We start from the raw sequence: 26,417 nt of genomic DNA, 5'->3' as shown, positions 1-26,417 counted from the left end.
TTCCACATCAATTGCTTTTCTGATGAGATTATTTAATTTTTTTTCTTTTTTTTTTTTTTTCCATTTTTTTGGTTTTATTTGATTCAGCAACCCAGTGTTGTCTCATTGAGTCATTCACATTTATTTGTTCAATTCTGATTTTTGGTGAATTATTTTCTTCAATTTGCATTTGACCAAATTGTTTTGTTCATTGAGTTTTTTTTTTTTTTTTTTTCTATTTCACCAAATTCTGTTTTTCAAGGAGTTTTCTTTTTCCATTTCCTCAAGATTGTTTTTTTAAGGCATGCTTTTCTTCAGGTAATTTCTATGTTTCCTTTTCCAAAGCACTCATTTCCTTTCCCCATTTTTTTCTAACTCTTTTAAGATCCTTTTTTAATTCTTACAAGAGAAACTTTTGAAGTAGAGAACAGCTTTATATCACCTTTTCATCTGGAGACATTTTGTCTTTAATGTCCTCAGACTTTGAGTTGTGTTCTTCCCTGTCTCCATAATAGCTCCATGTTCAGAGATCTTTTTGCTTTTTTACGAATTTTTTCAAGGTTGAGATGTGCTCTTAGAGCAATGGTGGGATTGTCCCAAGCTTCCTCTGTAGATGACAGAGGCTTCAAGCTGCCTTAGGACCTTTGCTGCTTGCTTCCTGCTTGATCCGAGTGGGCGTGGCTATATCCTACTTGCTACTTGTTATGCTGGGCTTCAAGGGCTCACTATTTGCCTTCTGTAGTTGTGTTGGAGGTGTCACGGTTAATCTGCTGATCCACTGGGTTCTGAACCATGCAGAGTAATATACACTGCTGTATTTTGGCTGAAAGCCTCCCAGTAGATTTCCCCAGTACATAGAGACCTCTTGCCCTGGGTCCCTGTGCCGTACCTGTACTTGACCGCCTTCCCTGTGCCCAATTGAAACGGACACTTTCTGAATTCTTCCAACATATTTTCTGCTGGAAATTTATTACATGTGGGTTCTGTCACTCCAAAACTAGTTCAGAGGTTTGATCTGGTGTTGATTTGAAGAAAGCCAGAAGAGCTCAAAGTTCTGTGTATTCTTCATTTTGGCTCTGCCACCTACACTCTGACATTTAAAGCCTTTCTCCATCTACCTCAACCTTATTCCTCCTTGGTTGCCATTCATTCATTCTGTCCTCAGCCAAGTAGCTTTCTTTCTGTTTCTCACATAGGGCTTTCCAAATGAAAAGCATCATCGAATACCTTTGAACTGACATTCTCCTTACCCCCAATATTGTATTGACTTCGTGTATTGTTTGTATAACTTAGTTTGTACATGTTGTCTCCCCTGGTGAATTAAATTAGTAGGCCTCGTGAAGGCAAGGATACTTTTTTACCCACCCTGAAGTCAATTCTAGGTACGTTCTATAGCTATTGATAAGACAAGTGAAACCCAGCAAAATAAAATTATCTATTTGAGGTCATGTAACTAAATTAGTGACAAAGCTAAGACAAAGATCCATTTCTAAGCTCAATCTATCACTATTATTGCATCTTATTGGTCTCATCTTAATTTATAGGATGGCTCTGAGTGGAATGCAGTTACTACATTGTTGAGCAGTTTGACTGTTCTCCCTTACAGCATTTTATAAAAGGCAAATTAGGGTAGTAATTTGGCTTAATAATGGGGAGGCCCTTATTCAACCTCTTTCTGTTGTTGTCTGTGCTTTATAATAGTTGTAGATGGGAAATGTGGAAGAATATATTCATCCCATGCATGAAAATGTTTTTAATAGAATTCATTCAGGTCAAACATTGTTAAAGTGCCTGGTAGGTGCAAATCACTACTGGTGCTGAGGATGCAAATAAAAAATGAAACTGCTTTGTCTTCAGAGAACTTGAATCTTCATTTAGGGAATGAAGAGTCCATCAGGGGTTTGATGGTGACATATGAAGCAGTCTCATGTTGTTAATGGTTATTTGTTGGCTCAGTTTCTTTTACTATCCTTGATATATTGTAAGACTTTTCTGCCCAGGTTTTAAGGTTGTTGAGGACCCAACAACACCCTTTTGTCAAAAGTTCACCATACTTTGGCATTGTGTGGTGCTATATTGTTGTCTCTTCTTTCTTGCCTATGTCTTTGAAATTATTATTTGTGGCTCTCTCATTTTCCATTCAACTTTCATCTCTGTTGTTCCCTTCCTTCAGTGTATTGCCTTTTAAAAGAAAAAAGCTTTTTAAAGTTCCTGATATGTGTTCTGATTTTTTTTTTATTTCCTTTCCTCTCCAAGTAGTTTATTTTCTCATACTGCATCTTTTCTTTATTTTAAGTATACCATATATAGTGATATCCTAGAATAACTCTAAGACTGCTGTTTTATATTAGTTTTTCCCTTCATATTACTTTATATTATGGCTTCTGTTTTTAATGAGAATATACCATTTCATATTATGGTTCAGGCATTTTGCACTCTTAGGTTATTATTTTTCTTAACTGAAATAATATAACTATAGATATCAAAAAATATAGATTTTTTTTCCTTTTAATTTCATCTTTGGAGTATGTTGTCAATATTGGGATTGTTTGGGATCTTGTCTGTTGTTCCATAGTATTTGAATTCTTTCTTTTTGTCTGCTTGCAGTGTTTTTTCTTTGACCTTGATTTTGGTGATGATGTTCCTAGGAATTTTCATTTTGAGGTTTCTTTCAGGAGGTAATCAGTAGATTCATTCTGTTTGTCCCCAGTTCTAGGTTCTTTATTTAGTTGTGATCAGATAGTCTAGTGATCCTTAAATTTTTTTCCCCTCAATCAGTTTTCCTTCTCATTTTTACTGTGAGATCTACCTTATATTTTATTTTTTCAACTTTTTGATTATTGGAGTCAACATGGAGTCATTGACTTCTCGAAATTTTCAGAATTTGTTGCTTGGGCGAGATTTTGTACCCCTTGTGCCAATCTGTTAATTTCCTTTTTAATTCTTTCTTTCATACTTTGTAATTCTTTTCTAATTTTTTTCCCTCAAGCATTCTCAATCAATTTATTTTTTTAAAAAGCCAAACTTTTTTTAAACTTTTAAAACTCTTGCCTCATATCTTCTGGAAATTCTAATTGAGTGTGTCCACAAGTTGTGTTTTTCTCTGAAACGAAAATGCTTGTAGATGTTTTGGAGTCATTCTCTTCTGTTTTAACATCCTGATACCATTGTCACTTTAATATCTCATTATGGTTGGATTCTTTTGGTTTCCTTATTCTTACATTCTGCTTTTTGACATTGGGCTTGATATTAGGGCTGGGCTCTGCAGCACTTCTGGAGGGAAGGTCTGGAATGGTCCTGTTGCCTGCATACAGGGGTATTGAGTTTTGTGTTATATCAGGATCTCAAGAACAGTCTGAAAGACTTGCATACTTTCAGTGTTTCCTACAGTGGTCTAAACTTGAGCAAAATTTGATTGGTTTTCCCTATTTCTCTCCCCTTACTCCCTTTGATCTCTTCAAGTTCCTGACCTAGGTTCAGGCTAAGTGATAGTAGATTGCTGCTGGACTCTGCCCCTCTCAGCTAGCTAGAAGCTTTCTTGATTCAGAGTGACAGAATTTTAAGCTTCTACATTTGATGTGGGATTCTTGCCTTGAGTTTTTGGGGGGTGATTTTGTTTCTTGTTTTTTGGGGTTTTTTTGCAGGCTGGGTTAAATGCTGAAATCAAGGCCCTATTTTGAGTTTGAAATTTGAGCCAAACAACTACTGCTTGCTTCTGAATTTCCTCCTTTCTTTGTAAATAGTATGGTACAGATCTCTTTATTCTACTCGTGAATGACAAAGCTGTCAGTATAAACAGTATCCTGCTATGGTCTAGTTGTGTTCCATTATGAGTCCAAGAACCTCCTTTTGCTCTGGTGTATGTCCTTTCTCTTTGAGTACTCCTTGTGTGGAATGCTTCCGGCAGACACATTTTCTAGTGTTCTAGGACATGTCTGATTGTCTCTCTATGCCAATCTGAATTGGACAAAGGACTTCTTGCAATCTTTTCTAGATTTCCCATCAAGATTCAGTCTAGTGCATTTCCTAGATCTTTTTAGAGGACTTTGGATGGAAGCTTATCACACTTAAAATTATCACACTGCCATGTTGGCTCCCTCATCCTCACTCCACCATATAACATTTAATAAGTTTGCATGTACCAGAGGAGGGAGAACACCAGTAAAGAGCAGGGTTAGAGAAAGGCTTCTTTTAGCAGGTGGTTTCTGAGTTTAGTCTAGAAGGAATCTAGGGATTCCAAGAGGTGGGTGTCAGAAAGACATTCATTCTAGGTGTGGGAAAAAGCATGAAGGAAAAGTTCTGAATGCTGAGTTCTAGGAATAGCAATTACACTGATTTGGGTAAAACATAAGAGTGTATAAAGGAAAATAATGTGAAGTAAGTGGAAATATATATTAGCTTATACAGAATTTTAGAATATATTTGAAACCTTGTTATAAAGTGCTGGCCTTTATTTGCAGGAGTGATACTACTGATTGACCATCAGTTGACTTGTTTTTCTGTTACCAGTGAATACAGTATCTTGCATAGTCTCACTTGTGATCAGTAAGTATGCATTGATATGAAGTAAGGCTATTATGTTTGGGGAGCTGTGCACCTCAGTCAGTCATTAAACATTTATTAAGGCAAATAGTTTTCCTACCTAAAGCACCTGGCTGCAGTACTTTGGGAATTTTTGACTTCCCCACCAGGCCCTAGGAAGTTAGTTATTGGAAAAACCACCTCACCCTGCAAGATTCCATCAGCACTAGGTTCTTTGTCATCATCACCTTCAGTCCTTGTGTCTGGAGGGTAGAGCCAGGAACTTGACAACCACTAAGTGTTGGGGATATCAAAAAAAACAAAAACAAAAACAATATAGTCAATTAGTCCCTACCCTAAAGGAGCTTACAATGTAATGGAGGAAGACAGTACATAAAAGTAAGCTGAAAAGAGGAAGGAGGGGAAGTGGGAACCAGGGAAGGTATCCAACGAGGGGGCATGGTGAAAAAGTGAGAGAAATTCCAAAGCAGTGCAACCAAGTGAGAACGCAGATCAGAGCTAAGATTTCTCCTTAAACGGTGGTTGTCAAGTTCATGGCTCTACCCTCCAGTCACAAGGACTGAAGTGATGATGACAAAGAACTTAGTGCTGATGGAATCTTGAAGGGTGAGGAGGTTTCCCCAATAACTAACTTCCTAGGTCCTGGTAGGGAAGTCAGAGGATTTCCAAAGAAAGTAGTGTAGCCTTTAAGTGCTTTAGGTATAAAAGGAAACTATTTATCTACATGAGATCAATATAATGATCTTAATTTTATTTTAATACTGTGCTCTAACTAGTTGAGGTAACCATTCTATTTAGTAAACATTTGTTAAAATACCTATCTTCAAATTTCGGGTAAAATCCACATTTTGAGATTTTTAAGGTCTATTTGAATATTAATGACTTTTTTTTGAGATTACCTCCATTGTGTTATGTGTATAATTTTGAGTATTCATCAAGTTGTTTCAAGTTTAGATTGTAATTTCCTTGAGATAAGGGACAGTTTTTGCCCTTTTTAAAATATTCCTAATGCTTAGGATAGTATGTGGCATATAGTTAGGTGCTTGTGATTCTTGTTGACTTGGCTTTGTGGAAGGCACAGTTAGTTGTCACAGAGCTAAATACAGGTTACCTCGTGCCAATTGCTCATTCCCTTTTGTTCCACACCTAACAATCCTTCAGATCTACTCTGGCTTACCTCTTTATTATGGTAGTAACTTCTGCAGTTGTCAAATTGAAAGTTGCCCCCCTTCTTGTTTCTGATTACCTTTGCGTCCACCACCAAATAAAAGGATTCTAACCATTTTTTCCTTTTTTAAAGGTTGTAATCCCCAAAGGGGAAGCAGCTTCATCTCACAGTTCTATTCTGTAGTCTTTCCCGTAGTCATCATCAGGAGAGGTATATTTTATCATGTTGTGCATTTGTGAAATGGCAAAAAAATTTTTTTCCTACTCCTACAGTAAATCTTGTGACTTTTTACATCTTAAAAAAAATTATTAATATGTATTTTTATGTCTTAAAAAAAATCAAATGTATTGTTTTTGTGGCAGTCCCTTGTTTTACATGGTTGGCATCGAGTGCATGAGTTTTTTGACACATTTTTAAATTCTTCATCATGAAATGACACTTTTTAGCACAGTAGTCATATTATACCAAAAATGTTTGATATCCAAACTTTCCAAGTATAGTCTTGATTATAGTTCATTATTTTCATTGTTTTAAATTAGACAAATTTCCATATCACTGAATCGTGTATATCTTCATATGTTGGATAAATTTCTTAACCTTTCATGACATGGTGAAAGACTGTGCTGTAAATTTCCATTTAGGAATTTTTCTAGTTTTGGAACAGTTCTTTTTAATACATTAATATATTTATTAGAGACCATCCTTCCTTCAGTGGGAATAAGATTTTTAGGCTGAGTGGAAGTAAAAAATTCTAAAGCTTTTTTATTTTGTTTTTTTTTTAAAAAGAGGATGTATTATTTCCCAGTTATAGGATTCTAGTTTGACCTAGACTTGTAGTAGTAACAACAGCTTTGGTATACAGATTTGAATGAAAAAAAATGAATTTAATCAATTAATATTATCTTTTCTCAATCATCGATACTCCAAATATTTTTATATTGTCTTGTCCTTTAAGAAGGAAGAACAGCAGATAACCAGTTTAAAAACAAAAACAAAAGCTCAGCAATTATCTTTCATGAAGGGGGAAAACACTTGTTTTATTTGTTAATGGTATTTTCAGGGTTTTAAAAATATTTGGAATTCCCAAGCTATAGCATTCAGTTATATAATGGTTACCTTAGTTTTACTGTAAATTCAATCATTTGTTCATGTTATTTGTATCTTTTTGTGTCAAGAATGACATTCCTTAGTATCATTAATGTTCCTAAAACAGAAAGACATTAAATTTTTATGTAGCTAAATACTGCAGATCTTTTTCCAATTAGCTTATTTAACTTTGAATATTATTAATATTCTTTTTTCCTTAGTTTTTTGTTTTACTTCATTTAGAATCTGTGATTTCATTACCCTTAATAATTCTGATTACTACTCCTGACTCTCATTTTCCTTAGTTTTAATTTTATAGTATCTAAATGTTTCATCAGTGTAACTTCATATGTGCAGATTTTAAATCCTTTCAGAATTGGATGGCTAAATCAAAAAATATTGCTAAATGCCTCTTATATGTAAGATGTTTCTAAGTGCTGAGGATACTAAGGAAATCTGAAAGTTTCTGTCTTTAAGGACCCCAAATTTTTAACAGGGAAAGATAGTATGCAAACAACTACCTGTAAACCAGATATTCTAGATAAATTGAAGATAATTTGAGAAGGTTTAACGATTAAAGAGTATCAGGAAGGACTTCTTGCAAAAGGTGGAATTTTAGGTGAGATTTTGAAGGAATCCTGAAAGAAGAAATGAGGAGGAAGAGAATTCCAGGCATGGGAGACAGCCAGTGAAAATGCAGTGTTGGGAAATGGAGTGTCTTGTCTACAGCAAGGCTGGAGTTATTGGGTCATGGGTTATGTTGAGAGTGGAATGAAATAAAGTATAAGACTGGAAAGGGCTAAGGGACCACTTTATAAAGGTCTTTAAAAGTCAAATAGTAAATTCTTTGAGAATTGCTTTAGTTGGAGAGTAGAGAGATTTTCCTTATCATATTGAAGTGAAATTAATTTGTGGCAAGTCCTTTTGATCATAGTGGCCACTAAGTAAAAATTATATATGTAGAGTCCTTCATCAGGCCCATGATATAACACATTTCTAGCTTGGAAAAATCACCTTTGTGAGCTCTCCACTGGCACTGAGAACAAAGGGATTTTTCCCTACTGAGAGCTCCCCATATCATTGAATTTCCAGATGTGGCCAAAATAAATGCAGAACAATAAATATATCTCACCTTTATAGGCATACTTACACCTTGTAAAATACTTTACTCACAACAGCCCTATAAGGGGTAGAAGACAATAATATCATTTTATAGTTATAAACTTGAGGTTCAGAATTGTTAATGATTTCTAAATGGTTGCACAATTAATGAGAATAGGATTCAAATCCATGCCTTCTGATGCCTCTGCCAATGCTACTATCTCTCTCCTCTTTTCTTTCCCTTCCCCCCCCCCATTTTATATATGTATATGTGTGTCTATCTCTTCTGATGCCTTTTTATAAATTCTTATTTTGTGATAATTATAGCAACTTGTTTCTGTTTTCTGTTTTCCTTTTTTTTTTTTCCCGCTCTCTCTGGCAATTGGAGTTAAGTGACTTGACCAGGGTCACACAGCTTGGCAGTGTTCTGAGACCAGATTTGAACTCAAATCCTCTTGACTTCAGGGCTGGTGCTCTATTCACTGCGCCACCTAGCTGCCCCCTTATTTCTGTTTTCTTTAAAGTTGAAGATAATCTGCAGAGAAATTAAAACTTCAAGGAGAGTTAGTTGTAGATAGTGAAAAGAATGCTGGATTTTGGGTAAAAAGGATTTGGGATTAAAATCCCTTTTTTGCTGCTTGGTAACCAGTGTGAACTCCAACAGTCATTTACTTTTTCTGGACCTTGGTTTCCTCATGTGTGAAAAGAGAGGATTAGACTTAACCTATAAAGTCCTTTTCAGTCACAAATTTTATGATTTTATGCATTAAGTAATTTATGACACCTGTGTAAGAATTATCTATGGATCTACTGATTAGGTACTGCTGCTAATAATTACATGCAGAGATGATGCAATCTGTAACTTTATGCTCTGGGCACACTCATCTGCCTAAAAAGTCAGAGAGCTTAGACTATGAGCTTCAGCGGTCTTATATAGAATGTAAATATATAAACAGTATAAATAAGTGGACTTACTTTTTCACAAAGGGAAGATAAGGGTATAAGTTATGCATATCTTAGAAAGGGGAAGATTTGTTTATCTGCCACTTGGCCAAGGCAGCAGCTATGGCTTCATTCCAAGCCTTGAGTTTGTAGATGTTGTGACCTTCAAGGGGAGAACAATGCCTGAAAGCTCAAAGTAGAGAACAGGGCATTGATTTGTTCTTATCATAGTGGTAGCAAGAAGTTTAAACCAGAGTTTCTTTTCCATCACAGTCTCTCTTACTGCAAAGACAGCAGAAGGCCTGATCCAGAAATTCTCTTGCCACACACCTAATACATTGCTAAGTATATGTACAGTGGGTACCATTATATTAGTGGTGATAAAATTTTGCAGGGAGGTGAGTATGCTTGAGGGGGAAAAATATTGGAGTATAGAGTTGACAGAGATTATACATTGACAGTTCCATGTAGTCAAAGCCTTCAGGCAAGAATTTGTATCCAAGTGTTTAACTCTTATAGGAGTGGTTGGCATCCAATATGATTTAGTTATTTTAGGCTCACCTTCTAAGTTAGGTCCTCTAGGTATATAATAATTTATTTTGATGCCATTTCTTCCCATCATTTAGCATTTATACTCTATGGCTGAATTGTACTATCCCACTCATTAGTGCTCATGAAAGATAGCCACTTTAATGAGAGGCAATATGAAATGATAGAAAGAGCATGAGATCTGCAATGAAGACATAGGATCAAATACTGATTTCATTTTAAATGGCCTAGAATGTGAAGAGCACAAGGCATCTTCCACCCTTCCCCCCAAAAAAACAAAAACAAAACACTTGCCTGTAAGAAGGTTACATTCTTCTCTGGGGTATTAAAACGTGGATAAATTGCTAATTCCAAAATTTGAGGAGGGAAAGTAAATCATCAACTGGGGAAATGACTAGAAGATGAAAATACAGGGTGTATGTGCCCCATGTACAAGTTATTTACTTGTTGGCACATATACCCTGTATTTTCATCTTCTAGTCAATAAAATAGTCTGTAAAATGGGAATAACATTTGTATTTTTGCAAAATCTACTTAACAGTTCTTACAGGCAAAGTACTTAATCTTAGCAATAGATGTATTAATGTGGTTTTAATTAAGACATTTTCTAAATTAAATTAGGCCTGTTTATAGTCATCTTAGCAAATACCTTTAGTAGAGACAAATATGGCATCAAAGTTGGGCCTACTTATGTTCATCCCCAAAATATTTAATGGTTATAGGCAAGTGATTGTTTGATTTGTCACTATAAAAAACTAGCTTTTTATAGTCTACTCTATTAATTCTACTTCCAGAGAATAGCAGTGATGTGAATAACCCAAAGATCATTTCTTCTTGATGTTGGAATATTTTATGTCCTGTATTGGCATTACAATATCTGTTAATTATGTTTGAGCCAATGGATTTTCTCTCTGTACATTGTTATTGGTTGTCACGACTTAGAACTTTACCAAGAGTTGCCAATTATCACATGAATTCTAATTATCTGTGATACTCTTTTGGCCCTTAAGTTTTGTTGCTGATTTTTTGTGTCTGTGTTTTACTTTAGGATAGAGGTTAAATTCCTTATTTCCTTTTATCTCTGGTCTTTAAAGCACAAGCACTTTGTCTTGTCTACTAGGAGATGCTCAGCAAATATTGTTATAATGAATCAGTGTTTGAGGATGATTAAATAATCTTATCTGACTCTTACTTTAATAGTGTTAGTACATATGTATTCTTGCTGTTTCCCCAGTACTTGTTCTTGGGTATAGGGAATCTGTGCCTCAGTCTTCTTGAGATTTTTGTCTTCATTATTAGGCAAGACTACAGCTATCAGTTGAACAGGCCTGAGCGACATTAAAATGTGATTGGAAAATGTTTAACAAAATGAATAAAAATACTGTACAATACAATACAGGTAATCTTTTTATTTGAATTTGACACCAGTAGGCAAGACAGTCTAGCCTTTGAAGCAAGTGATAGTCCTGTCTCCTCATCTCTCTTTATAATGCATTTCCCTATGCCTAAAATGCTTTACCTCCCAATTCAAACTCTTAGAATCCCTGAAAAAAAGGGTGTATGAGGGGGAGGTATAAAAGAATAGGATGAAATGAAATACACCACTGGTGTCATAGCTGTAATGTGTGAGTAAGCTAGCCTCACCTATAAAATAAGAAGATAGAGTAGATTAGAAATCCCAAAGCAAAATATTTGTTAAAACTGGTTAAAAAAAAAAAGAAGTAACGATTATCATCATGATCTTAGACAAAAAAAAAAAAAAAAAAAAGCAAAAATAGATCTGATAAAGAAAAATAGGGAAACTACATTTTGCTAAATGGTACTGTACATAGTGAATTTATATCAAAAATAAACATACCAAATGACACAACATTTAACTTTTTTTAAGGAAAAATTAAATGAGTTACAGGTAGAAAGTAAAACCAAAATAGTAGAAGACTACTATATCTCTCCCAGCCCTAGATTAACTGGATCAAAAAATCCAAAAGAAACAAAGGACTTATATAGAATTTTAGAAATATGGAATATGATAGACCACTGAATAATTTTGAATAGGAATAATATACCTGTTTCTCAGCTGTGCATGGCATATAAAAATGATGATGAATTAGGGCATAAATCTCAAAAACACATGTTAAACATATCCTTTATCAGTCAAAGGCAATACAATTATATTAATAAAAGATTTTTGAAGGAAAGATTAAAAATTAATTGGAAAGTTAATACTCAAGAATGACTGGGTCAAAGAATAAATCATAGAAATAATCATTAATGATAGTACAACAATGAGGCCAAAATTTTGAGGATATAGCCAAAGTAATAATTGGGGGAAATTTTATATTTCTAAACTCTTCAATAATAGAAAGAACAAATTAATAAATTGAACATTCAACTTAAAAAAATCAATTTAAAAAAATTAAAAAACCCAAATAAACACTAAAATAGAAATACCGAAATCAGAGATATTAACAAGATTGAAAGCAAAAAAGAAAACATTGAGTTAATAAGATCAGCAACTAGTTTTTTGAATGAGGAAACAAAGTAAGATTGATAAGCCTTAAATTCACTTTTTAAAAAGAAAAGCAGATTGCCAGTATCAAAAATGAAAAAAGTGAATTCACAACTAGTGAAGAAATAAAAACAAAAGAATTCCCAGTCTTCTTTTAGAGAAACTTGAACTTTTCATTTCTTATGGTCTGTAAGTTTCAACTCCCATCAATGTGGTGCCCAAATCTCTGATCCTCCTTTTCAATTTCTTTGATATGAATGTTCTTTCTCCTGTTAGATTGTAAACTACTTGAGCATAGAGAGAATTCATTGGTATTCCTATTATTTAATTAACATAGTGCCTGTCACACAGTAGGCATTTAATGGACACTTAATGTTATTATATTTCTCTATTTTCTGATTCAGTAATGGCCAAGTGTTAGCCTGTTCTTTAGTTGCTGGTTATAATATACTCTTGCCTCAACTGATAAATATAAATTTATCTGATGGAGGAGCCTGTCTGGTGGGAATTGGGAGCTGCCCCTTGACTACCTTATAACTATCACTCCTTAAGATATCATTTGTTTTGTGATGTGTAGTCAGAGATTGTCATATTGTAAATATTTCCTGTCTGATAACCAGTCATTAGATTTGAAAGATTATCAGTATAGAGAACTTAACTTATACCTTATTGGACTAATCCAAAGAATAATTTAAGCCTGTAACTCTTTTTTTTACTTGAGTCATTCAAGCTGAACTACTGATCCAGATCAGTGAAAATTTTTCATTTACTTATTTGCCACTCAGATAATTGAAACATTATTTATGGACAAGTAGTTTTTTGTACATCCCCTATATGTTCATTGACATAGATGAACATCTCATATCAGAGCAGGATAAACATATCTCTGTGCTTAGTTTTGTGGATTTTCTAAATAAGTCTGAATTAATCAAAACAGGAAGCTAATGTTAACAGAGGCCCTGTTTCTGTTGAGTTAAAATATATATGAATAATATACAGAATCTACTCTTTATTTCACATTGAGGCTTGTTAAAGGACCAATCATTGATATTATTACATCTCATCTACAGCAATATAACTTTTTAATTACATTTGTTGAAATTGTCTTTTTTCTCCTGTAACTTTATAGCCTGATTCTTCTTTAGTTAGGTCTTCCCTGATTATTCCTTTGCAGGATGGGCTAGTCATGTTAGACCCTACTTTTATGCATCAGGTCTGAGCAGTCAACACTGCTGCTGCTACCAGCTTTAGAACTTACTCTTTCTGATCTACTCAGAACCTCTCTACTCCAAACAAGCTGCTAAACAAAACACATTTCTCATTCTGCCTTAGATTTTATTACCTAGAACTAGTTGGTAGATAACAAAACTGCCATTTGTTTCCTGTTCCATCAACGTGTCCTAGTGTAGGTTTAGGGTACTCATATGGGTCTGAGATCTTTTGGTACATAGCCTTTCTATGGGTGTTGGAATGATATGTACATGTACTGTTCCCATGGCCCACCTTGGTTCCACTGTTTAAAGATCTCATCTGTGTCCTTATGCAAAGCTGGGCTGAAAATAGGATTCCCTTTAGTTTTTTCTAGATTTCCCCCATCAGGATTTATAAGACTGCTGAATTTTCTAAATGTTAGGAAGTGTTTTACTGACTGCATTGCTTCCTGCTATCTTGCGTCCATCTTTTAATGTAAATTTTGTAAAATGTAGGAATAAAAAAATAATCTAATTTCTGCATTTGGCAATAATAAAAGCTATCAAATATTCTACCAGTATTTCATTCTCTATATAAAAACAAAACAAACACAATCCATCTAATTAGTATACAAATTTGGTTTTCTCTTTAATAAATGGTAAAATGATTTGTATACCAAAATTTCTTCATGGTTTATTATCAGTAAATGCTTGATTTATATACCTACTTTATATATATATCCACAGTCATATAAAAATTTCTCTGGTGAACAAGAGTCAATAAGTGGAAAAAGTATCAGAAGCCTTGTTCTTAAGCAAGTTAAAGATGGATACATTGAGAGAGGGAATTTTCTCATTTTTGAGCTCTTTATTTCAGTGAGATCATATGTCATTTCTTTATCCCTAAATTTTCCTTCCCCTGAATAAGTTCTTGCCAAGGAAACTATCTTGAAAAATAACATTCTGTGGCTGAATAGGTAAATGCTAAAGTTCCAAGATTAGTTACTCTTATATTTTGTTGTTTTCTTTGTGTTCTGTAGTATTGAGACTGTTGTACTTTTCTGTTTATAACAGAAACTAGCACAGTAGTTTTTGGTTATATAGTATTTAACAAATTCCCGTTGATTCACTTATTCTTTCATTCATCTTTAACCAGATTTTTAATTTGAGTTGACCTTGATCCATCGTATGATTATATCTCTATTTAAATAATTGTGAATTTTGTGCTCTTTTGTTGTAGTGCTGCTTGAGAAAATATAAGTAAACTATAATTTGATCTTTGTTAGACATTCTTTCACTACTTCTCCACCCCAGTAAAATAAATAATGATAGCTTATACTTAACTGGAATTTTTTTTTTTTGGGGAGAACAAGGGAATAACTTTTTTTCTTTCTTTTTTTTTTTAAGTAATAAGGAGTTTATTAAAACAAAATTTGAGTGTATTTTCTGAAAGGTATTTTTAAAAATAAAACATGTATGATTCAATAAAATATTTCATATATATATAGAATATGTAAAATCAAAACAGTAGAAATCTGAACATTTTTGATAATCGATTATTTGGTTAATGGCAAAATAATATATTTAAATGATTCCAAAGTACAATGTAAATTTATTTATTTTCCCAAATATATGTAAAGGAAGTTTCAACATTCATTTTTGTAAGACTTTATATTCCAAATTTTTCTCCTCCTTTACCCCTTCCCCAAGATAGCAAGCAACTTGATACAAGTTAAATATGTTGTTTGCTTACTTATTTTTTCCTTTTTGATCTTGTTTTTCTTGTGCAGCATGATAAATGTGGAAATATACTTAAAAGAATTGCACATATTTAACTTATATTGGATTACTTTCTGTTTAGGAAAGTGAGGCGGTAAAAGAGGGAGGGAGAAAAAACTAGAACACAGAGTTTTGCAAGGGTGACTGTTGAAAACTATCTTTGCATGTAATTTGAAAATAAAAAGCTATTATTAATTTTTTTTAAAATTTTCATTGTTGGAAGAAAAACCTAAATATGTCTTTTAGAAACTCCTAAATTTGTCAAACTATATCATTGCTATCACAGAGAATTCTATTTTAATCTTAGATTTCAACAGATGAATATAATTCATCTATAATGAATTTAGCGTAGAAGTTTGTTGGTTGGCCTTTCATGCTAACATTAACTGTTGTTGGTCTATTGTGTCTGACTCGTTGTAACCCTGTGGACCATGGCACATCAGTATTGTCTTTGAGGTTTTCTTAGCAAAGATACTGGAGTGTTTTGCCATTTCCTTATGCAGTTAATCATCTACCCCAAGATCCTTAAGGACTTAAAATGAAAATTGTAGTCATAATGTGTTATAGGAAATGGTATGACCCGTGTAGCTACTTTGAATATTTATAATATAGACATAAAATTTCAGATTTGGAATAGATCTCATAGATTATTCATTCCAAGCACTTCTTGAACAAAAATCTACTCCATGATATCCTTGCCAAATAGTTCTTTAGCATTAGCTCAATGGCCTTTCTTGGTGAAGAATTTAGTGTCTCTTTTAATCCTTCCAAGACCTAAGCAGCCCATTTCATTTTGGAGATAGGGTCTAGTAGAAGTCAAAACTGAGATGGTGAGTGTCTAACTTGCCCAAAGGCTTATAGGTAATAAATTTCAGTCAGAATTTGACCCTGGGTTGTCTGATGCCAAATTTGACACTTTCCATTACACCATATTGTCTCCCAACAAGAAGAATATGATCAATTTTCTATTTCTTCTGAAAGTATTTTATTAACATAGATTTTTGTTTTGCTTTGTTTTTGAGTTTTATCTGCCATCTTATATTGAACTTATATCAAGTTCCCTTAGAGTTTCTAATTTCCTAACCTGTAAAATAAGTGAGTAGAACTATCTTGATGATTTCTTCCAGCTATGAACCAGCAAAAAACTTCATATAATTTTTATATCAACAGCTGTTCTATGCTGAATGTTAACAAATGATTTTTTTTTTTTTTGAGCCCAGGTGTTAACACCCTAGATTTTTCTTTTCTTTTTAATTTTTAAATCTTTCTATTTTCAAAACATAGGCACGGATGATTTGCTAACATTGGTCCTTGCATAGCCTTGTGTTTCAGATTTTCTCCTCCTTCCCCCTACCTCCTTTCCTAGATGGCAAGCAATCCAATGTATGTTAATTCCAATATGTGTAAACATATTTATACAATTCTCTTCCTACCCAAGAAAAATAAGATTAAAAAGGAAAGTAAATGAGTAAGAAAACAAAAGCAAGCAAGCAACAACAAAAAGAGTGAAAATGCTATGTTGTGATCCACACTTAGTTCCCATAGTCCTCTCTTAGAATGTAGATGGCTCTCTTCATCACAGGATCATTGGAATTGGCATCACTCATCTCATTGTTGGAATGAGCCACGTTCATTAAAATTGATTGTCATATAATCTTGTTGCCATGTATAATGATCTCCTGGTTCTGCTCATTTCACTTAGCATTAGTTCATACAGGTCTCTCTAAAATTGTCCTGCTGGTCATTTCTTACTATATAACGATAATTTTCCATAACATTCATATACCATAATTTATTTAGCCATTCTCCAGACCCTGGATTTTTCCATGTTTTATTTCATTTTGTTACCTTGGGACTTCCATTCCAATCTGCTTATCTCTTTATCCTTTAAGTCTATAAAGTTGGGACCATGTTTTCTTTACTTTGTATTTTGCTTTTTTCACTGAAGTAAAGTACTATGAATGTAGTATGTCAGAAACATATATTGTTAAATACATGTTAATGCTTTGGATTATGATAGTTCATATTTATATATCACTCTATAGTTAGCAAAGTGCTTTATATCTTATTTAGTTCTCACAACAGTTGTGTTGAGGTAAGTGATATTATTATCCCTGGTAGATAAAGGTAATTGGTCAGTCAGTCCCTTACCCAATAGTTATTAAGCTGTTACTTTGTGCTAAGCATTTTGAAAAGCACTGGGGATGTAAAGACAAAAAGCAGTCCCCGCTCTCTAGGAGTATAAATATTTTCTATGTAGAGAGAGTAGTAGTATATGAAAGTATTAAACAAGAAAGGCAGTAACAGCGAAGACCAGAACTTTTCCTCCACAAAAGTAGAATTTGTTAGGAGTTTTGAAACCCAGTAGAATGTGAGGCAGCAGCAAGGTCATACAGCATCATAAGTATAGGGTAAAAACAATGTGAAGGCATGGATATGGAGAGGCCTATTTGAGGAACTGCCAGTAGGCCAGCATAGTCAGATCATGCACTGAATGCATGGGAGGGAGTAGGCTATAGTTGTGAAATTTTAAAACTCTAAACAGGAATTTATATTTGATTCTGGAGGTAATAGGAAAACACTGAATTCCCAAGGGGCAGGAGGTACTTTAAGCTTAGACAGCTAAGTGATCCAGTAGATAAAAGTACTGGGCTGTTGTGGAAGTCAAGAAGATCTGAGTTCAAATCTAGCCTCAGACACTTAATAGCTGTGTCACCCTGGGTTTTTTTTTTTTATCTGTAAGATGGGGGTAGTAGCACCTACCTATTAGAGTTGCTGGAGGGTCAAATGAGATAATAATTGTAACACGTTTAGTATAATGCCTTACCCATAGTGGTTGCTTAATAAATGCCTGTTTCTTTCCTTTAGAAAAATTGCTTTGGTAGCTGAGTGGAGAATGAATTGAAGCAGAGAGAAACTAGTTGAAACTAGTCTTTTGCAAAAGACCAAGTAAAAGTTGATGAGGATCTGAACAAGAATTGTGACTGTGAATGGAGAGGGGGATGCATACAAGAAATATTGTCAAAATATACATGACAATATCTGGCAACAGATTGTAAGGGGTGTGTAGAGGTGAGAAGTTAAGAATGACACTGATGTTACATCCTTGAATGACTCAGAGAATAATGGTGCCTTGAATAGTTACAGGAAAGTTGTAGAAAGGAGAATGTTTAGGGAGGGGGAAGAGGATAATGAATTAAGTTTTGGACTCATTGAGTTTGAAATACCTGAAAGATTTCTGGTTTGAGGTGCCCAAGAAACAGTTTGAAATAAATGAATTATAACTCAGCAGAGAGACGTGTGTGTGTGTGTGTGTGTGTGTTTAAGTAAATCGGAGATAATTGAACCTGTAGGATCTGATGAGATCACAAAATGAGACCGAAATTTAGAAGAGAAGAGGGCTCAGGACAAAGCTTGGGAATCTTGCAGAAAGAAAGAATGATATGGAAAAAAGAATCAGCAAAGAAAACTTAGGCATGATCAGACAGGTAAGAGAAGAATCAAAAGAACAATGTCATAGAAATCTAAAGAAAGTATATTTAGGAGGAGCGAATGATTAGTTGTGTCAAAAACTGCAAAGAGGTCAAGAAGGATGAAGATTAAAAAAAAATATGGTTTAGGAATTGAGATCATTGCTATGTTTATCAGAAACAGGAATGAAAGAAATGTTGGGATGAAATATCTAAGTAATTTAAAATGAGGAAGAGAAAAAATAGTTCTTAGCAAATGGCCTCAGTTTTGGAAGTGAAGGTTAGGGAATGAAATTATGGTAAAAGACATATTGTTTGAAATAGCTGGTGAAAGAAGAATAGTGAATCTTCCTAGAGCACAGGTTTTACTATGTTATCTTCCTACTCAGTTCTAGTGGATCCCCTACTCAGGATCAAATTTAAAGCCTTTTTATATTTATTCAGTCTTTTATAACCTGGCCTCCTCCTATCTTGTTGATCTTATATTTAAGTTGTTCTCCTCCATTTTCTTCCCCTTCCCCTTTGAGATCCATTGACACTGGCCTCTGATGGTCCTCACAACAAGGGGTTCCATCTCTTCAGTTCAAGTATTTTCACTGACTGTCCCACATGCTTAAATTTCTCTCCCTTCTTATCATCATTTCCTGGCTTCTTTGGCTTCCTTTAAGTCTCAGCTAAAATCTTGTACTATACAAAATTTTCCTGATTTGCTTTAATTGTAATGCCTTCCTTCTGTCAATTATTTCCTCCTTATCTTGTATATGCCTTGTTTGTACATAGTTGTTTACATGTTCTCTTCTCCATTAGACCAAAGGCCCCTTTAGAACAAGGATTTTTTTTTTTTCTTTCTTTATGTTCCCAGCAGTTAGTATAGTAACTAGTAATACTTAGGTAAGTACCTATTTTGTTGGCGTGACTTTGAAAAACTAAATCAGAATAACAACGTTTTTTTTAAATTCCTAGAAAGAAAAAGGCACTGTTAACTTTGGGAAAAAGTTTCCCCAAAGAATGACCTTTGCACCTGATCTGTTTTAGGGTTTTCCCAGGAACTAAAAGTCAAACTCACTGACCTATCATTTGAAGACCAATGAATTTAACAAACTGAAGCATGCCCAGTGACCATCGACATGAATATGACCATGTTGGGGGAAGTGGTCTCATTTGTGTGACTTTATTAATTAAGCATCTAGGCAGTAGAAACAAAGAAAGTGATGGGTGGGGTTTTGGCAAATTGTGATTGACAATAGGAGTAAAGGCTTTAAAGGTTGATGAGAGTGAAATAAGTAAATAGTTGAATTGATCATCCTTTGGGTAAAGATTGTACAGGGAAGTAATTGAGATTAAAACAAGACACAATGAATTAGGAGAGAGAGAAGTGGAGGGAATAAAGTTGCAATATGGACCAAGAATAGATTTAGCAATGAGATAGAAGGAAAGGTAGAAGAACAAGAGGTTAGGAAGTAGTATAGCATTGACTCTGTGAGTTGGGTTTTGGGAGTAACGTAGGAGAAGTTGAAAACTCTTGTCCCCAAGAGAAAGCTAGGTTTTGTTTATGAAAGTGGCAGAGATTAATTCGGGAGAAGACTTTAATGGTAAAATTCCTAAAGAATAGAGCACAATGATTGCACAGAGCATTGTTTGTCTGAATTGAATAAGGATGAGAACCTGGGAAAGAATTACTGTGAGGGAGACAACAGGTCATTATGCAGAATAGGGGAACAAGAGGTGTTGAATGTGATAGCCAAGGTTCAGGGCATACAGATAGATTTGGCAAAGGCTTTTATTATATCACTTCCAAGATTTTAATGGTCTTCCTTGGTCTAGGATATATTTAGATCAGGTCCTAATTGATCACAGGTTTTCTGTCCGAGTCCATCTTCTTTCTAAGGTCCTCTGTTTGCTAATGGGGATGGGGAGTAAGAAGACAACATATAAAACTTGTACACAGGCTTATCTGGCTATGTTGCTTAATGATTCTTCATTGGTTAAATTAAAATATTAGAAAATTGTTGGAAAAAAACTCCAGCCTCTTACATAAGTCTACTTGATAAAAACTACTGGGAAACCTGGAAAACAGAATGGCAGAAACTAGGCATATACCAACATCTCACACTATTTACCAGGTCAAAATGGGTTCATGATTTATCAGTTTATTTATTTGTTTTTCTTATGAATTTATGATTTAGAAATAAAGGGTGGTACTATAAGCAAATTGGGAGAACAAGGAATAGTATACTATTAGGTTTTTAGAGAAGGGAGGAATTTCTGATCAAAAAGAAATAAAGAACATCATGAAATGTAAAATGTATAATTTTGTTGCATTAAGTTAAAAAAAGTTTTGCACAAACAAACCAATACAACCAACATTAGAAGGGAAGCATAAAGCTGGGAAACTATTTTTACAAACAGTATTTCTGATGCAGGCCTCATTTCTAAAATATATAGAGAATTGAATCAAATTTATAAGAATACAAATCATACCCCAATTGATAAATGATCAAAGAAGGTGAACAATCAATTTTCAGATGAAAATAAAGCCATCCATAATCATATGAAAATGCTTTAAATTACTATTGATAAGAGAAATATAAGTTAAAACAACTTAGAGGTACCATCTCAAACCTATTTGATCAGCTAAAATTATAGGAAAAGAAAATTGAAAAAAATGATAAATGTTGGAGGGGATTTGGGAAAAATGGAATATTAATGGATTGTAATTATGTTGATCCAGCCATTCTGGAGAACAATTTGAAACTATGCCCAAAGGGCTGTAAACTATGCCTACCCTTTGGTCCAGCAATACCACTACTGGTCTGAATTCCAAAGAGATCATAAAAGAGGGAAAAGGATTCACATGTATAAAAATGTTTATAGCAGACCTTTTTGTGCTGGCAAGGAATTGGAAATTGGGGAAGGATGCCCATCAATTAGAGAATGATGAGTAAGTGTGGTATATGAATGTAATAATACTATTTTTCTATAAGAAATGATGAGCAGATAGGTTTCAGAAAAGCCTGGAAAGACATATATACAAACTCATGCTGAGTGAAGTGAGCAGAACCAGGAGAACCTTACATATAGTTACAGCAACATGGTGTGATGATCTATTACACTTAGCTCTTCTTAGCAATACAGTGATTTAAGACAATTCCACTAGATTTGGGATGGAAAATGTCATCCACATTTAAAGCAAGAACTATGGAGACTGATTGTAGATTAAAGTATACCATTTTCACTTTTTTGTCGGGTTTTTTTTTTTCTTGTGATTTTTCCCTTTTGTGATTTTTCTTTCACAACTTGACTGATACAGAAATAACATATCAGATTGCTTACTGTCTTAGAAGAGGAAAGAAAAGAGAAAAATTTGGAACTCAAAATCTCATAAAAATGAATGTTCAAAACAATCTTTACATATAATTGGAAAAAATAAAATATTAAGTGGAAAGAAAGAAAAATAATGTACTTTTTTAAAGATAGGTAGGGCAAAAAACTCAATTTTGCAATTGGAGCATTTATTATAAAAGCCAAGTTTTCTAGTCTAAAATATCTTTGCTTTAATAAAAATGTTAAACTTATTTATTTTTTCTTCACTTTTAGGGTTCTTATTGGGCAATAGACAACAATCCCAAGGAAGACACACTGCCTTCACGGCCAAAGAAGAGGGCAAGATCTGTAGAACGGGTAAAGTTCTTTGTCTAAGGCTTAATATAAATGTTGTTATGTGAGTTAAAATATCATTTTCTCAGTTTTCACAAATGTAAATTTATGAAAGGCAAAATATTATTATAATCTGTATAGTGAAGGAGATTGAATTCATGTTCTTTCTAATACTGAATTCTTGTATCCTAAGTATTTTTCTTTTCTTTTTGTGTAGCATTTCACACTTTTCAAATCATTTCTTCATATTCATTATTTCATTTGATCCTCACAATAATAATATTAGGAAATTAGGCAAAGAGATTGTCCATATTTTCCATATCAGGCTACTGAAATAGAAGTTAATAAAAATCTTGCCTTAGTCAACACAATTAGACAGGGAGAGACGAGACTAGCCCCTAGATCTTCTTACTCCTGATGTGATGAATGTTTTTGCTTTTTATTACTATACCAATTTAATATGGTAGGTGTTATATAATCAAGTTTATTTCCTTTTGTTTATCTGGTTACTGCAAATTCTCTAAAGTCAACAGTTTAATTTATATAAGAAATCCTTTCTGCTGCACTTAGCCATGTTACTATCACATTGTATAACAAAATGCCTAGTTGTGTACTTTATAGAATTTAATTTGCTGATATGCTATGAAAAGCAAGCTTTATTTAAGATCTATACAATTTTTTTTATTTTTCACCATCCCTTTACCTCCATACTTCGCTCATCCCAAATAGAAATTAAATTCCCTCCAATAAGTATACTTGGATAGTTGATCTTGGAGAAGGAGAGATGAAAGTGTCAAGAATTAAGGTATTCTATTCTTCAACGCTGTCCTTGGTCTGAGGCTACTCTATTATGAAACATTTCTTTTCACTTGGAAATTAATTGCCATTTAGGAGTAGCTCCTTAAGATTTGAGAATAGTATTTTTTCTCCTTTGTCTTTGTGAAAATTATGAATTTGACAAACATGAACAATTATATATGAGTGAATGAATCTCTATTACTTTGTTTTTTGTTAAGTATATATTAAACTTTTAATACTTAGTACCAACTGTGTTCCAGTTTATCTCTTTGCTGAGCCTAATTTTTATCCATGTCTGTATCATTATAGCAGTGGTAAGTCTCTTAACCTAAAATTTAGCCCTTGGTTTCTACAGATAAGTGTCACAGTAGATGAATTACTGGATTCATAAACAAAATCTAGTAATTCCTAAACTGTAGAATATAGTATAATAGTAGCTTCTATAAGAGAGAAAGCAAACTCTTCCCCTATGTTTAATCTCCTTGAAAAGTCCTTGCAAGAATTAAGGTAGGAGAAGAACTAAGAAAGTTCAGGAGAAATGTTGGAAAGATGTTGGACAGAGATGAATAGATTTTGTTGCCCATTCCTGATTGAAAAACATTCTGACCTAAAGTTTCAAGACCTCAAACTAAGTTTATTAGGAGACAAAGTGGGGCCAGATACCAGGTGTAGAGAGAGCCAAGTTAGAACCAGAAGAGTTGGATTCAAACTTTGACTCTGCTGTTTACTACTTGTTCATCGCTTTGGACATGACACCTTTACATCTCAGGTCTTCAGTTTCTTCATTTGTAATAGGAAAAAATTGGATTAAGCTGATTGTAACATTCTTTGATTCTATAAATCAAGGTCCTGAAGTGTAATAACTCTTAGGCAACAAACCTAGTAGTTTCTGGTTTACCACTGTTTTCAAAGGTGTAGGAAGTTATTATGTATCTCCTTCTTAGCTGGACAGCTATCTAGTTAGCTTGTATTTGTACTTCCACCTTGAGAGCCAAGTAGCTTACATAACTTGATTGGTTGACAATATTCAAGCCTAGCATGGTAAAGACCTATACATGCTTAAAATAGCTTTTTAGAATTTAATAACTGAGACAACAGATTTTGATCGGCACTGCCCCAGAAATACATTAGCCCCGAGTACCATATATATAAATTATCATTTTTTAAATCAGTGTGTGGAATCTTGAATTAATCAAAAAGTGCAAAAGCATTTGTTGTTTTATAATATTTATAATTTGTTACTAAGGAAACTAAATAGCTCAGTGGATGAAAATATTGCACTTGGAATCAAGAAGATTTGAGTTCAAATTCAACCTCAGATACTTAGTGACTATGTAACCCTGCACAAGTAACTTCACCTTTGTCTGCCTTCTTTTCTGCCTTCTTGTTCAAGTGCAAATAATGGCACTTATCTCATGGGATTGTTAGAATAAAATGAGACAATATTTGTAAAGTGTTTTGTGAATCTGAAAGTGCTACATAAATACTATCTATTATTATTTGAATATGTATATGGAATTAGGTTATATAAATTCTAAATTGGATCACGGGAGGATCACGATGGGGAGAAATTCAAATTACATCCAAGATCCAAAGCTATGCTTCTTGCAGATAATATCCCTCTTATGGGTTGTTCTCCCTTTCTCCCTTTTTCTTTTTGTAATTCTTAGAACTTTCCTTTTTTTTTCTCCCAATTCTGACTGATATTGATTGAAAACTATATACCTCTTTGATCATAAGTTCTTTGTTTATTATGTTTTTAGCACAGTTTCTCTTTATATAATATGTGCAAGTTTTCCTTGTTGAAATTTGTTATTAATTTACTTGGAAATCAGTAAGAAAACAGGGATCAGTTTGCACACTTTTTATTTTCCAAACTTTTCGTAAGTTTCCCCCTTTTTTGCATATTGAGGGAAAAGTATATTTGGTAGCTTTCTTAATAAATTACTTTGTCACCATCAAAAAGTTGGCTTAGGTAATAAAATTCTTTTCACCCATAGTAACTTATGAAGAGAAAATTTGTTAAAGTATAGAGTGATAGCAATTTTTGTTGAAGTACCTTCGCTGATAGAATCTTTGGAGTTAACATTATAATGCAACTCGTATTTATTTGTTATCTGACTTCTGTTTTTATCCACAAATGCTCTCTAAACAATCTACATTTACTTGGCTCTCTTGCCAAATTTTCCAGGTGGTCATTTTCTCCTCAGTTTTGTCTGTATATATGTATGCAGTTTAAGAAAAAAAAATTGATAGTTTTTCAACTTTTTTTTTTCTGTATATAGCAAAGAAGCTCTAACACATTGACTCTGTCACTTTTGGGTACCACATATCTGCTTAGTAGAGATTAAACATTTATTGGCTACAGTGATTTCAATGATTTAAGCTTTTTGTTGTGTCAGCTTGTTTTGTATTGGTTTTCAAAAAAAGGTCATAATAGAGTTATTGTTTTCATTTTAGCTATTTCTTATCTATCAGAGTCAATAGTTTGTTTAAAATGCTCCAATTGAAACTGTTGTAGTGGCAGAGAAAATCTTTTGATTTTTGTCTTTTTTGTCTTGATTTTTCTAGTTTACACTGATTATCCAGTGATCATTCATTTTTGACTCCAATAGGTGATCTTTACATAAGTATTACTTTTATAATCAGTTATTCTTAAGATGTGGTCAGTTTTCATTTGTTGTTTTTCATATTTAACAACCTTCTGGCTCTTTTTTTAAAATAGATTTTAATGGATATGTACAGATAGAATTATATCAGTGTTTATTTTCATTAGCTCTTTTTTCTTTAAGGCTTCATAGATCTTGAACATATTGAGACATGTTGATGATCTTTCCACCTTATCATAATAATCCCATTTTGACTGTTGTATTTCTCAATTACTTTCTTTTTTTATTGTTATTATAGCTTTTTATTTACAAGATGTATGCATGGATAATTTCTCAGCATTGACAATTGCAAGACCTTTTGTTCCAACTTTTCCCCTCCTTCCCCCCACCCCTTCCACCAGATAGCAGGTTGACCAATACATGTTAAATATTTTGAAGTATAAGTTAAATACAATATATGTATACATGTCCAAACAGTTATTTTGTTGTATAAAAAGAATCGGATTTTGAAATAGTTTACAATTAGCCTGTGAAGGAAATCAAAAGTGCAGGTGAACAAAAATAGAGGGATTGGGAATTCTATGTAGTGGTTCATAGTCATCTCCCAGAGTTCTTTTGCTGGGTGTAGCTGGTTCAGTTCATTACTGCTCTATTGGAACTGATTTGGTTCATCTCATTGTTGAAGAGGGCCACATCCATCAGAATTGATCATCATATAGTATTGTTGTTGAAATATATAATGATCTCCTGGTACCGCTCATTTCACTCAGCATCAGTTCATGTAAGTCTCTCCAGGCCTTTCTGAAATCATCCTGATGGTCATTTCTTACAGAACAGTAACAATCCATAATATTCGTGTACCACAATTTATTCAGCCATTCTCCAATTGATGGGCATCCTCTCACTTAACAGTTTCTGGCCACTACAAAGAGGGCTCTTCTGGCTCTTTTTGAAGAAGACATTCACCATACTTTTCATTTCTTGATCCTAGACTTTTCCAAAGAAGTGTTTAAAAAAAAAAAAAAAAACTTAGTGGGT

The 26,417-nt window shown here is 33.6% G+C and overlaps 1 protein-coding gene across 2 annotated transcripts in view; it reads left to right on the top strand.

The window, feature by feature from the left end:
• FOXJ3 (forkhead box J3) overlaps positions 1 to 26,417 on the top strand; it is a 140,504-nt gene that overhangs the window by 72,576 nt on the left and 41,511 nt on the right. For both annotated transcript variants that reach the window (XM_031962336.1, XM_031962335.1), the window contains exon 5: positions 21,913 to 21,996. In XM_031962336.1, coding sequence (XP_031818196.1) covers positions 21,913 to 21,996 — 84 coding nt within the window. The remainder of the gene's footprint in view (positions 1 to 21,912; positions 21,997 to 26,417) is intronic.

The sequence above is a fragment of the Sarcophilus harrisii genome, chromosome 3 (assembly GCF_902635505.1).
Source record: "Sarcophilus harrisii chromosome 3, mSarHar1.11, whole genome shotgun sequence".
Lineage (NCBI taxonomy): Eukaryota > Metazoa > Chordata > Mammalia > Dasyuromorphia > Dasyuridae > Sarcophilus > Sarcophilus harrisii.
The sequence above is the reverse complement of the archived record's forward strand: the minus strand, read 5'-3'. Positions and strand labels throughout refer to the sequence as shown.